Raw genomic sequence first — 18015 nt, forward strand, 5'->3', positions numbered from 1 at the left:
GTGTAAGCATATGCATAGCAGTTGTGGGCCCAGTGTCTGCCGCATTAAAATATAGTGCTCCAAGCAGTGTTTAAGTTCTATTACCCTAAATATTTTACAGTTTTAATGAATATTCATGTACTTAGCATGAAGGATCCAGAGCCTTCCCTCTCCAGCTGACTTTTTTCCTTCACTACAGATTTGCTTTAAAGCTCCCACCAAGAAGGACATTGCTAAAAATATAAAGCATTTTGCATGTTTCTCTCTTTATTTTTCATTACACATTGAGGACAGACATATTATGTTAACTTTCTCTCAGCCTGCCTGAAAGTCTGAATTGTAATTGGATGCTGTGGGGAATAATCAGTGGCGTAGCTAAGAAGTTATGGGCCCCAGTGCAAGTTTTGCTATACTGTACTCTATACATAAGTTGATACGGCGCACCAAAACCAATCGAGGACACCACAGTGTCAGAGGTGCAAGAAGGGGATGGGGACCAGTGTGTTAATGGTCACTACTATTGATAGTATCTATAGAATTACATTTCAGCACAGTAGCAATAAAGAGCTAATAGTATGGTTGAGGGTTGACCCCTCGGGGCCTCTCTAGCCCAAGGGCCCTGATGCAGTCGCTACCTCTGCACCCCCTATTGCTACGCCACTGGGAATAATACTCCTGCAAAAAAACTGACACTTTGTAGAACCAGAAAGCTAGGGATGCTACCATACCATTGTTTTACATTCTCTTTTTCGTCTGCAGGTTGGCTTCCACAACAGCCTGTGACTCGAAACTTATTTTCAAATGTAAGTTGATGGTAATCATTTTCTCCTAAATGAACTACAGGAAAACTCACAGGCATAAACATTATCATGATTTTACCAATTTTAATTGCTGCATATCTCCATGGTAGAGGCATTTTTATCACTTGCTGTCCTCAGCGATGCCGCAGAAAGCAAGAGAAAAGTTACAGCATGAATACTGTATAAATAGCCTACCTTCTTGCCAGCTGTATTTCAGAGTTTCCCTGACTTCCTGTTACCAGTGACATCACTGGAAGTTTGAAAAATCCCCCCCCCCCCCCCCCCCCAGCTGATACACAGCCAGCAATAAAAACTTGAGAGTTACTGGAACTCTATAGCTTTCGCTGGAGTTGGCTTTTAGGAATCTCCTTATGTCTAATACTAGGGATGGTTGGAAATGCTGATTTCCAATCCCGTGGAAATTCTACTTTCCGCCAATGCCGATTGCTGCTTCCACTGATTTCCGCATTTCGCCAAAAATTTCTGCCAAAATGTCTGCGTTCTCTGATTGGCTTATTCATTCTAAGTCTTCTGATTAACTTAAAATCACCAAATATCAGTAAGTTCCGCAGAAAAAAAAAATGCATTCTCTGGCTTATTAATTTCGACTATTTGATTGGCTTAAAATTACTGAATATCTGTTATGTATATTTTCTGCCAAAATTTCCGCCTAAATCTGCATTCTCTGATTGGTTTCTTCATTCTGAGTCTTGTGGATTTTCTGTGGAAATTACCACAGTTTCCACTAAAATCCACTTACTGCACTAGTATTTCCGCATTTCAATGCGGATATCGGCTCGGAAATGCAGGAATGAGCATCTCTATCTAACACATTTATAGTTACATTTGGTGAAACTGACTAATCAAAGTCTTACAATATATGCAAGTGATCAAATAAAATAGAGCATTGCTATGCTAATTCATAGACTCAATCAACCGCCTCTGCATTAACCACTTGAGGACCACAGTCTTTCTACCCCTTAAGGACCAGGCACTTTTTTTCCATTCAGACCACTGCAGCTTTCAGGGTTTATTGCTCGCTCATACAACCTACCACCTAAATGAATTTTACCTCCTTTTCTTGTCACTAATAAAGCTTTCTTTTGGTGCTATTTGATTCCTGCTGCGATTTTTACTTTTTATTATATTCAGCAAAAAAGACATGAATTTTGTCAAAAAAATGACTTTTTTAACTTTCTGTGCTGACATTTTTCAAATAAAGTAAAATTTCTGTATACATGCAGCGCGAAAAATGTGGACAAACATGTTTTTGATAAAAAAAAAACCCATTCAGTGTATATTTATTGGTTTGGGTAAAAGTTATAGCGTTTACAAACTATGGTGCAAAAAGCGAATTTTCCCATTTTCAAGCATCTATGACTTTTCTGACCCCCTGTCATGTTTCATGAGGGGCTAGAATTCCAGGATAGTATAAATACCCCCCAAATGACCCCATTTTGGAAAGAAGACATCCCAAAGTATTCACTGAGAGGCATAGTGAGTTCATAGAAGATATTATTTTTTTTGTCACAAGTAAGCGGAAAATGACACTTTGTGACAAAAAAAAAAAAAAAAAAGGTTTCCATTTCTGCTAACTTGCGACAAAAAAAAAATGAAATCTGCCACGGACTCACCATGCCCCTCTCTGAATACCTTGAAGTGTCTACTTTCCAAAATGGGGTCATTTGTGGGGTGTGTTCACTGTCCTGGCATTTTGGGGGGTGCTAAATTGTAAGCACCCCTGTAAAGCCTAAAGGTGCTCATTGGACTTTGGACCCCTTAGCGCAGTTAGGCTGCAAAAAAGTGCCACACATGTGGTATTGCCATACTCAGTAGAAGTACTATAATGTGTTTTGGGGTGTATTTTTACACATACCCATGCTGGGTGGGAGAAATATCTCTGTGAATGACAATGTTTTCATTTTTTTTTACACACAATTGTCCATTTACAGAGTTATTTCTCCCACCCAGCATGGGTATGTGTAAAAATACACCACAAAACACATTATACTACTTCTCCTGAGTACGGCGATACCACATGTGTGGCACTTTTTTGCACCCTAACTGCGCTAAAGGGCCCAAAGTCCAATGAGTACCTTTAGGATTTCACAGGTCATTTTGCGACATTTGGTTTCAAGACTACTCCTCATGGTTTAGGGCCCCTAAAATGCCAGGGCAGTATAGGAACCCCACAAATGACCCCATTTTAGAAAGAAGACACCCCAAGGTATTCCATTAGGAGTATGGTGAGTTCATAGAAGATTTTATTTTTTGTCACAAGTTAGCGGAACATGACACTTTGTGAAAAAAACAATTAAAATCAATTTCCGCTAACTTGTGACAAAAAAATAAAAACTTCTATGAACTCACCATACTCCTAACGGAATACCTTTGGGTGTCTTCTTTCTAAAATGGGGTCATTTGTGGGGTTCCTATACTGCCCTGGCATTTTAGGGGCCCTAAACCATGAGGAGTAGTCTGGAAATCAAATTCCGCAAAATGACCTGTGAAATCCTAAAGGTACTCATTGGACTTTGGGCCCTTTAGCGCAGTTAGGGTGCAAAAAAGTGCCACACATGTGGTATCGCCGTACTCTGGAGAAGTAGTACAATGTGTTTTGGGGTGTATTTTTACACATACCCATGCTGGGTGGGAGAAATAACTCTGTAAATGGACAATTGTGTGTAAAAAAATCAAAAGATTGTCATTTACAGAGATATTTCTCCCACCCAGCATGGGTATGTGTAAAAATACACCCCAAAACACATTATACTACTTCTCCCGAGTACGGCAATACCACATGTGTGGCACTTTTTTGCACCCTAACTGCGCTAAAGGGCCCAAAGTCCAATGAGTACCTTTAGGATTTCACAGGTCATTTTTGTTTCAAGACTACTCCTCACGGTTTAGGGCCCCTAAAATGCCAGGGCAGTATAGGAACCCCACTAATGACCCCATTTTACAAAGAAGACACCCAAAGGTATTCCGTTAGGAGTATGGTGAGTTCATAGAAGATTTTATTTTTTGCCACAAGTTAGCGGAAATTGATTTGAATTGTTTTTCTTCACAAAGTGTCATATTCCGCTAACTTGTGACAAAAAATAAAATCTTCTATGACCTCGCCATACACCTAATGGAATACCTTTGGTTGTCTCCTTTCTAGAATGGGGTCATTTGTGGGGTTCCTATACTGCCCTGGCATTTTAGGGGCCCTGAACCGTGAGGAGTAGTCTTGAAACCAAATGTCGCAAAATGACCTGTGAAATCCTAAAGGTACTTATTGGACTTTGGGCCCCTTAGCGCACTTAGGGTGTAAAAAAGTGCCACACATGTGGTACCGCCGTACTCAGGAGAAGTAGTATAATGTCTTTTGGGGTGTATTTTTACACATACCCATGCTGGGTGGTAGAAATATCTCTGTACATGACAATTGTTTGATTTTTTTTACACACAATTGTCCATTTACAGAGAGATTTCTCCCACCCAGCATGGGTATGTGTAAAAATACACCCCAAAACACATTATACTACTTCTCCTGAGTACGGCGATACCACGTGTGACACTTTTTTTGCAGCCTAGGTGCGCTAAGGGGCCCAACGTCCTATTCACAGGTCATTTTGAGGCATTTGTTTTCTAGACTACTCCTCACGGTTTAGGGCCCCTAAAATGCCAGGGCAGTGTAGGAACCCCACAAGTGACCCCATTTTAGAAAGAAGACACCCCAAGGTATTCCATTAGGTGTATGGCGAGGTCATAGAAGATTTTACTTTTAGTCACAAGTTAGTGAAAAATGACACTTTGTGAAAAAAAAAACCAATAAAAATCAATTTCCGCTAACTTTTGACAAAAAATAAAATATTCTATGAACTCGTCATACACCTAACAGAATACCTTGGGGTGTCTTTTTTCTAAAATGGGGTCACTTGTGGGGTTCCTATACCGCCCTGGCATTTTACAGGCCCAAAACCGTGAGTAGTCTGGAAACCAAATGTCTCAAAATGACTGTTCAGGGGTATAAGCATCTGCAAATTTTGATGACAGGTGGTCTATGAGGGGGCGAATTTTGTGGAACCGGTCATAAGCAGGGTGGCCTTTTAGATGACAGGTTTTATTGGGCCTGATCTGATGGATAGGAGTGCTAGGGGGGTGACAGGAGGTGATTGATAGGTGTCTCAGGGGGTGGTTAGAGGGGAAAATAGATGCAATCAATGCACTGGGGAGGTGATCGGAAGGGGGTCTGAGGGGGATCTGAGGGTTTGGCCGAGTGATCAGGAGCCCACACGGGGCAAATTAGGGCCTGATCTGATGGGTAGGTGTGCTAGGGGGTGACAGGTAGTGACAGGAGGTGATTGATGGGTGTCTCAAGGTGTGATTAGTGGGGGGAATAGATGCAAGTAATGCAATGGCGAGGTGATCAGGGCTGGGGTCTGAGGGTGTGGGCGGGTGATTGGGTGCCCTAGGGGCAGATGGGGGTCTAATCTGATGGGTAGCAGTGACAGGGGGTGATCTGACTGCGGGTCTGCAGGCGATCGAATGGTGTGTGTGGGTGATCAGATTGCCCGCAAGGGGCAGGTTAGGGACTGATTGATGGGTGGCAGTGACAGGGGGTGATTGATGGGTGGCAATGACAGGGGCTGATTGATGGGTGGCAGTGACAGGGGGTGATTGATGGGTGATAGGTGATTGGCAGGTGATTGACAGGTGATCAGTGGGTTATTACAGGGGAGAACAGATGTAATTAATGCACTGGTGAATTGATAAGGGGGGGTCAGAGGGCAATCTGAGCGTGTTGGCGGGTGATTGGGTGCCCGCAAGGGGCAGGTTAGGGGCTGATTGATGGGTGGCAGTGACAGGGGGTGATTGATGGGTGATAGGTGATTGGCAGGTGATTGACAGGTGATCAGTGGGTTGTTACAGGGAAGAACAGATGTAATTAATGCACTGGCGAATTGATAAGGGGGGGGGGGGGGTCTGAGGGCAATCTGAGCGTGTGGGCGGGTGATTGGGTGCCCGCAAGGGGCAGATTAGGGTCTGATCTGATAGGTAACAGTGACAGGTGGTGATAGGGGGTGATTGATGGGTGATTAGTGGGTGTTTAGAGGAGAGAATAGATGTAAACAATGGATTTGGGAGGTGATCTGATGTCGGATCTGCGGGCGATCTATTGGTGTGGGTGAGTGATCAGATTGCCCGCAAGGGGCAGGTTAGGGGCTGATTGATGGGTGGCAGTGACAGGGGGTGACAGGGGGTGATTGATGGGTGATAGGTGATTGACAGGTGATCAGTGGGTTATTACAGGGAAGAACAGATGTAATTAATGCACTGGCGAATTGATAAGGGGGGGTCAGAGGGCAATCTGAGCGTGTTGGCGGGTGATTGGGTGCCCGCAAGGGGCAGATTAGGGTCTGATCTGATAGGAAAAAGTGACAGGTGGTGATAGGGGGTGATTGATGGGTAATTAGTGGGTGTTTAGAGGAGAGAATAGATTTAAACAATGGATTTGGGAGGTGATCTGATATCGGATCTGCGGGCGATCTATTGGTGTGGGTGGGTGATCAGATTGCCCGCAAGGGGCAGGTTAGGGGCCGATTGTTGGGTGGCAGTGACAGGGGGTGATTGATGGGTGATTGATGGGTGATTGACAGGTGATTGACAGGTTATCAGGGGGGATAGATGCATACAGTACACAGGGGGGGGGGGGGTCTGGGGGGGTCCTGGGGAGAATCTGAGGGGTGGGGGGGGTGATCAGGAGGGGGCAGGGGGCAGAGGGGGGGATAAAAAAAAAATAGCGTTGACAGATAGTGACAGGGAGTGATTGATGGGTTATTAGGGGGGTGATTGGGTGCAAACAGGGGTCTGGGGGGTGGGCAGGGGGGGGTCTGAGGGGTGCTGTGGGCGATCAGTGGGCGGGGGGGGGCAGATCAGTGTGTTTGGGTGCAGACTAGGGTGGCTGCAGCGTGCCCTGGTGGTCCCTCAGACACTGGGACCACCAGGGCAGGAGGCAGCCTGTATAATACACTTTGTATACATTACAAAGTGTATTATACACTTTGTAGCGGCGATCGCGGGGTTAACATCCCGCCGGCGGGATGTTACGGCGGGTGGGCAGAGCCAGTTGCCGGGGGAAGCGCGCGTCATCAATGACGCGATCGCTCCCCCGGCATAGGAAAAGGACGCAACGCCCTAAGGCGTATTGCGGTCCTTAAGGCATCCACTTTGCCGTCGCCCATGGGCTGTGGGCGGTCGGCAAGTGGTTAAAGAGGAACTGTCGTGAAAATCTTAAAATTTAAAACACATACAAATAAGAAGTACATTTCTCCCGGAGTAAAATGAGTCATAGATTACTTTTCTCCTACTTGCTGTCAATTACAGTAGGTAGTAGAAATCTGACATTACCGACAAATTCTGGGTTAGTCCATCTCTTCACGGGGGATTCTCAGCATGGCCTTTATTCTTTATAAAGACATTCCCTGAAAAAGATTGATACAAAGATGCTGGCCAGCCTCCTTGCTCGCTGCACACTTTTTTGGCAGTTGGACGGAGCAACTGCCATTCACCAAGTGCTTTTAAAACTAAAGAAATCCCTGAGAACCCCCCATGAGAACATGGGCTAGTCTAAAAACTGTCGGTAATGTCAGATTTCTACTACTTAGTGTAATTGACAACAACATAGAAGAAAAGTAATTCAACATAGGAGAAAAAGTACTTCTTATTTGTATATGTTTACATGTTTCCATATATTTTATAATTTTCGAGACTGAGGTCCTTTAACCCCCCTGGCGGTATGATTGCTGCGGCTGCGCGGCCGCCAGGGTTTTTTTTAACCTTTTTTTTTTTTATAGCATGTAGCTAGCCTAGCGCTAGCTACATGCTTCCCCCCTCCCTGCGGCGTCCCCCCGTCACCTCCGATCGCCGCCGGCGCCGCTTGCCCATAAGGAAATCCCGTTCTGAACGGGATTTCCTTGAGGGCTTCCCCCGTCGCCATGGCGATGACCGGCGTGACGTCACCGACGTCGTGACGTCACACGGAGTCCCGATCCACCCCATAGTGCAGCCTGGCGGCGATTGGCCAGGTTGCGCAAGAGGTATGCGGGGGGTGTCCCTGTTTAGCGGCGGGTAGCGGCGCATCTGCGGCGGGCGGCGGCGATCGGACCAAACACGCAGCTAGCAAAGTGCTAGCTGCGTGTTTGAAAAAAAAAATTATGCAAATCGGCCCACCAGGGCCTGAGCGGCACCCTCCGGCGGCTTACCCCGTGTCCAGCACGGGGTTACCGCTAAGGAGGTTAAGTGGTTTTACTATCTGTGGAAAGAAGTGGCCCAGATCACCTACAAAACAGCAGTTGATCGCTCTGCCTTGCTCACAGACTGGACCCTGGCGATTTTTTTTCAAAATAGTCACAGAGGCTCTGGTATCACCCATCTGCATTGCCATGTTCTGCCCCAGTGGCGTAGCTAAGGAGCCGTGGGTCCCGGTGCAGGTTTTACATGGGGCCCCCCCAAGAACTTTATACATAGCAATTGATACAGCGCACCAAAACCTGCCAATGGCAACTACAGTGTCAGAGGTACAAGAAGGGGATTGGGAACAGTGTGTTAAGGATTACTACTATTCAAAACATCTATAGAAGTGATTATTACCAGCACAGGACCAATAGAGACCTAATACTGTAATAGAGGGTGGACCCTTCGGGGCCCCTCTGGCCCAAGGGCCCCCGGTGCGGTCGCTACCTCTGCACCCCCTATTGCTACGCCCCTGTTCTGTCCGCAGCTCACCATTCGCTGTCTAATTGGTGGCTGCGGCCGGGCTGAGGTTTCCAAAGAGCTTTGGCAGAAAACATGGCCACAACAACACAGCTGCGGGAAGACAGGTGAATATTTAACCCACGCAACCCAACACCCCCCCCCCCCCCCCCCCCCATCTATCCTTATTAAGACAGAGCCTGTCATTAACGGGCTCTGTCATTTTAAGCCTAGGTACTCTTTAAGCTCACATACGGGTAAGTACACTAGTCCGGTACTTTAAAATATGTTTTACAGAACCCATGATATAACATATTGTTTTTTCGTAAAATAAGTTTACATTAATTTCAAATTATACTTCAATTGATATTATAGTTATCCTTTACTTCTGGGTTTTCCATTTATCTGTTTTGTTTTCTTTTCTCTTTTCAGTTTCGCTTTCCTTCCTTTCCCTCTGCACCTTCAACAGGTAAGTACATTGATCTCATAAACCCTACAGTCGCACAAACAGAATTATCAGCAAGTATTTCACTCTTTATATTATCCCAGCATTACAAAAAGTTGGCCCTTATCCAAATAACTTTTTCTCCTGAGTTTTCGCCTAGGAGATAATTTTTTATCTTATCAAACAAATCTTGTATGGAACGATAGTCATGTTTTGTTGACTGCTGCATAAGAAGCTCCTCAGTATAATCCACAGAATTAACAAGTGTTGAATTTTTTAAAACTGCAGTTCTGTCCAAAGAATGAACAGCATTGCCAATGCTACTCATTGAAGCCTGTAACCCCCTCTGTTCATTCTTGCTTCCTTCCCTCATACACAAATCTGCTACCCACAAATTAGGGTTGTGTCTGGATTATCAGCAATCATCCAACTTTAGATCAATTCTTTACTAAGTTTCAAAGTATATACATTTTGGTATTATATTAGCACCCTAATTGAAAATCTGAACAAACAAAAAATGGTTAGGGGATGTCCTCTGATGTCATACACAGCTGTATGGGAAAAAAGAAATAATGCATTATATATATTTTTTCCAGTAAATAGTATAACTATCACAGACAGTAATGGTCCTGTACAAATTGGAGACGGTAATGTTATGGATATCGGTCAACATGGTACATTGAGAAGACCAGTAATGCAGCAACCTGCTCAGACTGCAACCGGAAACTATCCTCCACCAAGTTATCATGGTTAGTATGATTTTCTCAGTATTGAATATTGCAATGCTGGTGCGCATATGTACGGTTGTGTAGGGCTGTTTTGCATTGCGGGTCACTGCCCAGGAGGAGGTTGCAGACGGGTGAAATGGCAAATGCAACATGCACAATGGAGTAGTGAAGTAACTGATCACCAAGGGTACATGTGTACACTGGTAAAATAAAGACAAACGCCTGGGAGAAAGACGGATCGCATGCATCCTTGGTGCATCCTGGATAGGTGAGTTACTACAACCATTAGCTGTACACCTTGCTTGGGGAAAGGAAGAGTCTGGCTACCTATACTGGGGGGGGAGGGTGGTGGGTATTTGGCTATCATTACGGGGGAGGGGGGTCATCTGGCAACCTGTACTGGGGGGGGGGGGGGGGGGCATCTGGCAACCTGTACTCGGGGGGGGGGGGGGGCATCTGGCTACATATACTGGGGGAATCTGGCTACCTTCATTGGAGGTTAACATCTGGCTACCTATACTGGGTATAGTATTCAGGTTAAAATGCCATGTTGGCACTTTGCAATAAATAAATGGGGTTTTGTTGCAGTTTGGTCACATGGGCCCTTATTTGCCTAATTAGTGTGACTCAGTGTTCAGGTAGCATGGGTCACACTAATTAGGCTACACTGTTATCGGTAGTAACTGTAAAATTGCCTTGTGCTGCCTGCACACAGCAATCTTACGGTAGCTTTGTGAATCAGGGCCTTGGTCTCTAAAAGGTTTGTCAACTCTGATATATTTTATTCATAAGGTAAAACAACTAAGCATATTACTACTTGCTTTTTTATTTCAGCATCTAATATTACAGTGACTGACAGCACGGGTCCTGTACAAATTGGAGACGGTAATGTTATGGATATCCGTCACAGTGGTACATTGAGGAGACCAGTAATGCAGCAATCTGCTCAGACTGCAGGTAGACCATATGCTGCACCGCCAACAAGTTATTGTGGTTAGTATGATTTCCTCAGTATTGTATATTGCATTCAAAAGGAAAAAGTAACTAAGCCTGTTGCTATATGCTTTTCATTTTAGCTTCTAGTATTACAGTCACTGGGAACAGTGGTCCTTTACAAATTGGAGACCGCAATGAAATGCTTCTTATGGAAACCAGTCATCATCAGGGCTCAAACACTAATACAGCCACTCCACGTCCTGATCAAATGCTACAAAGAAGTTCCCCTTCACCAATAAAAGGTACAGAAACACCCCATGCTTTACAAGTATGCCCAGTCTCTCAGGCCAAAGAGACTACAGCTGGAGAAACTCAGGGTCAAACTGAGCCTGCAAAACCCAATGACCCTCTCATACAGGCAACCCACGGACAGGAAAACATTTCAACACTCCAAAAGAACAGTCCATTATAGACTACTCCCATCATGAGCTTCCACATCAATGTTGGTAATTGTTACATCTGGTTAAAAAGTGCACTCCTGGCTAAAAACAGTGGATAATGCAGAATGAGGAAATGATCAAAAAAAAAAAAAATGAAAACATGGTTGATTGGGAATTTTTGGACAGTCCCTCAGTTTTATTTATTCTGAGTGCTAAAAAGAACCACATTTACTGCCCATATTCCTAGTGTGCAATATGAACTGAAGTTAGCATGAGAAAAAAACTTTCCTGGGAAAACTACTTCCTTCCTTTTTTTTTTTTAAATAAACATTCAGATGCCCGCCTGTGCCTTGGGTAACCGGAATACAAGTAGGCCTTTTCTGGGACTCGGATCCAACCCTCAGGATCAATCTTGCATGTCTCAATATGGACTACTAGTTATCAGCAGCAAATCATGTTCTTTGCCCATATAGAGCTGGAATCAGGAATGTATACACTTTTCTCTTACAGAGAAGGACTCAGGAATTTCATAACACAATACTATTATTACCGGTACATTTTGCTATTTGATTCACTGAAATAAACCATTTTTAATAAATGTATGATTTTCTTATCTTCTGAGATGAGCTGCAGAAGCTTAACATGACCTTACATAATGGAAAACTGAGTACAGTACATTGGATTTATGGTGCCATTAACTGAATGCAGTATATCGAAGTTAAAGTGGTCTGAAAGCCAGCATTTCTACTTTGCTCTAATGCTGGGCATAGACAAGTCGACCTGGCGGCTCGATTAGCCGCCGGATCGACTCCTGGCGCGTCCCCGCGGGCAGCCAGATCGATTCCCGCTCGTCCTCGCGGGCACTCCTTATCTTCCGCTCGATTCCCCGCTATTGTCTGCCCGGATCGGATCGAGCGGGGAATCTATCCGGCGGGTCATCGGACCTGTCGGATATTATCAATCGAGCCATTAGCGGCTCAATTGATAAGGAAGACTCCTACCATGCCCAGCATAAAAGATTGCTCACAGCTTGAAAGCTACTATACCAGAAAAAAATTCTAGCAGAACATCACTGAAATGGTTAAACAAAGCACTTTCTCCTGCTATTCAGCTTCAAATCCGCATCCAAACTGGAGATAATAGTATATTTTCTATCTAGTAGTATCTACGGGCCATAGATCTGCTGCCAGCAGCGGATTGACCTAGATTTTCCATCCTGTCAGATAGATCAAATTGACCGAAATCACCCGCAAATTGATCAAATAGATTTGAAAGAATCGATTTTCAATCGATAGATTCTATAGAATCAATCGATCGATCGCTGAAATTAAACAGTGTATGGGCTTCTTTACTAACCTTAAACTGCCCTAAAGCCTAACAAGTTACTCAAACCCTAATCTTTATTGTCCTCCTTATCCTATTAGCTATACTTAAGTACTTCAGTAAATACATCAGCACAACTTTGTGGCAAAACAGGAGTTTAAAGCACTGCTTAAATGTTAAATATGTTTCATTTAATTTCATGAAATCTAAAAGCACCAGCATTCCAGGAAAATTAGACATGTTGTCCCCAAGGGGGCAGCCTAGTTCCAGTACACATCTCAGCATTATTAAATAGAAAATTAATGTTTTCTTGGGCATGATTTCGAAGGAATAACTGTGAAAAACAAATCTGAACGCTGAATCTAAAACACTCCAGCAACAAAATAATTTTCACAAGATTGTGACTCAGTGTGCGTCTCAAATTATGTTTCTTTTATTCTGCCTAATAAGCTTTATGTAAATGGCTCAGAAATACTTGTTTGAAATGTAATATTTATTTTCATCTATAAATTGAAACCAAGTAAACTTGATACAAAAGATAAAACCAACCAACACATTGCCCAAATGAGTTTCTAAGATCCCTGATTTGTGCGGAGTCACAGTGCACATGATCTTAGGCCATCACATGATCTTAGGCCACATGTCACATGATCTAAAGGTGGCCATACACTGGTCGATTTTGCCATCAGATCGACCAACAGATAGTTCCCTCTCTGATCGAATCTGATCAGAGAGGGATCATATGACTGCCTTTACTGCAAACAGATTGTGAATCGATTTCAGCATGAAATCGATTCACCATCTGTGAAGCTGCCGCCGCCCCCGCTGCATACATTACCTGATCCGGCCGGCGCGAGTCCGCCGGTCTCCGCTGTCTTCTTCTCCGCGCTCAGCTCCAGCTTCACTTCCTGTCCTCCGGGGAAGTTTAAACAGTGGAGGGCGCTCTACTGTTTAAACTTCCTGTCGAACAGGAAGAAGTGAAGCCTGCCGGAGCTCAGCGGAGAAGGAGCAGCGGTGACGCGCCGGCGAAGCAGGTAATGTATTGCTGCTAGCGTCGGTCGTCGGACATTCGAACGCCGCTATCGACGCACTCCTGACCTGCCGGCGATTAAGCAAAATCTTCCGCACGGACGGATCGACAGGAATGATCGATTTCGGACGGAAATCGATCGTTCGGTCAGCATTTGCGCAACGATTTCACAGCAGATTTGATCACAGTGATCGTATCTGCTGTATATCGGCGGGAAATAGTTAGGTGTATGGGTCCCTTTAGGCCATCCAGCCCTCGCTACAGGCAGCTATTCCTCATCAACTTAGTTGTTTTGTTTACTATATGAACATACGTTAATGGAACCACTGCAGACAACACAGATATGTAATTTTCTTTATAGAAAGTTAACTGTTCAGACTTTTTGTAAATATATTTTGCGATTAGTATTAGTTATGCATTAATGGGAAATAGTTTAGAGTTACCGTAGGCTATTTTCAGTAACAGCAACCAAGGTTAAAGTTGTCAATGGACTATAGGAGTATGGGGACCACTGATCTACTGGATACAGTCAGAGTAAATATATTACACTTTTTACAACACCAAATCAGCATTGTGAATAATGGAGTATTCATTAACTAAGATGAATCATACTAGATTGTCCTATTAAGTTATCCAGCTGGAGTTGCCACCTGTTAGGCACTTCCTAGGACATAGCTGCACTTAGGACCAATTAGATATTGTAACGCCTATGTACCATGGCTGATCGTGGTCATTTTCTGTGTACCGTAGATAGTAAACATTTGATGTATTTTTGATTCATCAGACTAAAAGTATATTGTAGCATATTTGTAGAAAACCACTGCAAAGAAAATTACAGAAAAATGGAGCATGCTCAGATCATGTATTATGATTGGTCACACTGAGCAATTGCTCCTCATTTGTACCAACTTCGTTTCAGTTTTTCTTGCAGTGGTGTTGATAAGTATTCCCCAGTGTGCTTTACATGAGCTCTATTCAAAGTTTCTGAACCTGATCATTCTGTTCCTCGATGTATTAAACTGCAGTAATGTAGCTGAATCATCACTAACACACACAACTTTCCAAGTAAAAGGAACATTGTTGAACATGGGACTCACTAAATGACAACCATAGACCTGTACAGTGGTTTTCAAAGTCATGCAGGGTTCACAAAGAGTCCTAACATAAAGAAGAAGGCTGTACAAATAGATAACTGATACCATAACAGTGCTCAAATAATTAAAAGTCAAATATCAGCAACTGTTTTTATTGAAGTATTTAAATAATGTTTAAATGTGTCAGATTTGGAGAGATTTCCCTACTTCTGGTTGGGATAGGAAGTGATGAAAATTCTCACATATCAGGATATGGGGCAGCAATACAAATCCAAGAGTTTAACTGAAATAAAAAGAAAAATCCTGGAATTAAATGTCACTTACCATCTTTGCAGTTCCTGACTCTCATGTGCTGGTTCTGAAAGCTTCAGAATACATTTTTGAATCCACCCAACCATACCATAGAAGTAAGCCTGGTTGGCTGCTTGAAGACCCCAGAGCCAGAGGGGGTACATCTAACTTGGACTTCTTTCTGATGCTCCTCCAGTATATACCATTTAAGTGTGTGTAGAAAAGCAGTGGCACTGATTTTATACTTACTAGTCATGACACACAGTCGCCCTCTCCTCACATCTGCCTCGCTCTCCCTCTCCTTGTGTCCACACAGTCTACCCAGTACTGATGTGACATCACAGCAGAGCTGGACTGGCATTGGGAAAATACTATGTGGGTGAGAGGAGAAGGAGAGCATGGCAGGTGTAAGGGACCTCTGTGATCCATGACTGGCAAAAATAAATACTGTAAATAGATGTTTCCCTGCACTAACTCTGCACAGGGTATGGGATGGTACTGCAGTAAGGTTGTGGTTTTCATGCATAGAGTAGAGCAATGGCACTAAAGGGGGGGAATGGCAATACTTGGGGTGGGGGTAGAGGCATTACTGGAGTGAGAAGGCTATACTGGGAGGAGGAGAACTAGACCATGTTCCCACATCCACATATGGCTATTGAGGGAGCGTCACATTGGGGTCAAAGCCTGGTGCATATATCAAGGAAGCACTACAGGAAGTTCAAACTAGTTACTCTCTTGGCTGGCACACTCTTGCTAGCTATGAATGTATGTGTCAATCTATGTTTAATATGCAGCCTGCAACCTTACCCTGCATTGCACCTCAATCTATTCAGAAATGTTTCTGCTGTAATAAATTCTTATCTCGGTCAGCCTATTTGGATCATTGCCAACAAGAAGGAAGGTTTTCATCACCCCTCCCACATCTCCTGCTCCTCACTGATTGGCTGAGGGACAGTTCAGTGAACTACTGAAGTCTGATCTATGCTGTGCATACATGTGTTTACAAAGCAAGCTAGCTATGACAGTGCAGTTTCTAGGAGAAAGAAAAAGTAAGTGAGTAAATTACATCAGGATTGGCTTCAGTCAGAGGGAATCAAAATGGAAAATGCTGGGAACCGAATTCTCTACATTTCCTATATACAATTCACTGAAATCAAATTGTGGACAGTACAATACATCTGTTATGTGAGTATAACAAGTAACTGTCTACTGATATATGTGCTTTTTTTCCTGGGATAGTATGGCTGTCTCTGCTGCTTTAAAACATCATTTGAATTACTGTCTCACTACCATTTTTCTCCCTTTTTAATATCGTCAGTATCAATGCCATGGTACACAAGATACATGTTTATGCCACAACCAGTTTCCTTAATGTGCCATAATTATTAGCATCTTGATTGGATAACATTAGTAACAATTGCTTAGCAACATGTCTCTGAAACATGTCACAACTGCATCTTTTATGTGCCATAGCCTTTAGGCTAAATTTCCTGACATGCTTATGATCTATAGCGATGAGGTCATAGCAGGAGTTTGTGCATTTTTGTTGTGTCTACAGGGAATGAGTTACCCACTTAAAACTTAGCTAACATCACGACGGCATTCACACCGTGGGCATTCATTCCCTAGTTATGCAATACTCATGGGGATGGACACAGTAGCCCTGCAGGGGGACATGATACAACTGCTCTAGCAATAACAAGGGCATTGGGTTCACGCTTCTGCCATGACTGTTATTTGGGGCATGAATTAAAATACTGAAGTATTTCCGATGCCTGATTTGCCCTTTTTTTGTTTTATTCAGAGAGGAACTCCAGTGAAAGTAACGTAATGAAAAAGAGTGCTTCATTTTTACAATAATTATGTATAAATGATTTAGTCAGTGTTTGCCAATTGTAAAATCTTTCCTCTCCCTGATTTACATTCTGGCATTTATGACATGGTGACATTTTTACTGCTGGCAGGTGATGTCTGTGATGATGCATTTTTGGCAGTTGGAAACAGCTGTTATTTCCCACAATGCAACAAGGATCCCACAGTGTGATGTCAGGACCCTGGTGCTGACATCATACTGTGGAAGGGGTTTCACCACAATATCAGCCATACAGAGCCCCCTGATGATCCGTTTGAGAAAAGCAGTGGCGTAACTAAGGAAATATGAGCCCTGGTGCAAGTTTTACATGCCCCCCCCCCCCCCCCCCCAAGCACTCTATACATAGAAGAAGGGGGTGGGGAACAGTTTGTTAATGATTACTACTATTTAAAGCAGGGGTCCCCCAAACGTTTTGGGTCGAGGGCCGAGTCCACATACTTCAGACTGCTGGGGGGCCGGAGTATACATAAAATGTAGAAGTCTTTGCGGGCCAGACAGTGAAGCATACCCATGTGACAACCTGCAGTCCAATTGGACAGCAGTGTCACCTGATGTGGAATTTGATTGGAAACCAGCGAAAAACTGCTTTCTGGCTTCCATGTGGATGGGTGGTGCCAGCACTGCTATTCTATATGTGGGCCACCAATATTTAAGGATGTAGCTGACCGCATCTATAAGTAATACATTTTGTGCGTGGAGGGGTGCGGTAAAAAAAAAGCCTTGGGGCCACATTCGGCCTACGGGCCTTAGTTTGATGACCACTGATTTAAAGCATCTATGGAAGTGATTATTAACAGCACATGGCCAATAGAGAGCTAATATTGTGCTTGAGGGAGGGCCCCTCTAACCAAAGGGCCCCGATGCAGTCGCTACCTCTGCAACCCCTATTGCTATGCCACTGGGAATTTTTTTTAATGCACTGGTGATGTCTGCAGTTTTGGTGAGAGGTCTTCTTGCCATTTCTCCCCTCCCACCAGGCTGTCTTGTGCCTCCACCTCTTTACCCCCCCCCCCATCATCCTATGCATCCCCCTTTTTCGTATGTCCCCCTTTTCTGATTGTCCTTTAGAGGAGCTCACAATCTAATTGTACCATAGTCCTAGTCCTCCCATATTGTGTATTTATATAGCACTGATATCTTCTGCAGCACTGTATAGAGTACAGAGTTTCATAATGGTTAGCTTCGTCAACATCCCGATGACTCTTTTTACCCAAACATCCCCCCAAATTTGCAGTAACACGCTCCCATCAAAAAAAATTGGGGGGGGGGGGGGTTAGGGGTTGGCGGGTGTCTGTAAGTAATCAACACCAGGTGTCAAATTCCCTAGGTACGCCAC

At 43.9% G+C, this 18015-nt stretch overlaps 1 protein-coding gene across 1 annotated transcript in view; it reads left to right on the forward strand.

The window, feature by feature from the left end:
* Positions 1–11387, forward strand: part of RIPK3 (receptor interacting serine/threonine kinase 3) — an 87095-nt gene extending 75708 nt beyond the window's left edge. The window contains exons 13-17 of the mRNA XM_068271527.1: positions 739–782; positions 8952–8988; positions 9561–9713; positions 10527–10685; positions 10769–11387. Of these exons, the coding sequence (XP_068127628.1) occupies positions 739–782; positions 8952–8988; positions 9561–9713; positions 10527–10685; positions 10769–11100 (725 nt within the window). The 3' untranslated portion in view covers positions 11101–11387. The remainder of the gene's footprint in view (positions 1–738; positions 783–8951; positions 8989–9560; positions 9714–10526; positions 10686–10768) is intronic.
* Positions 11388–18015: the final 6628 nt, after the last annotated feature.

Source organism: Hyperolius riggenbachi, chromosome 1 (genome assembly GCF_040937935.1).
Source record: "Hyperolius riggenbachi isolate aHypRig1 chromosome 1, aHypRig1.pri, whole genome shotgun sequence".
In the NCBI taxonomy this organism is placed as follows: Eukaryota; Metazoa; Chordata; class Amphibia; order Anura; family Hyperoliidae; genus Hyperolius; species Hyperolius riggenbachi.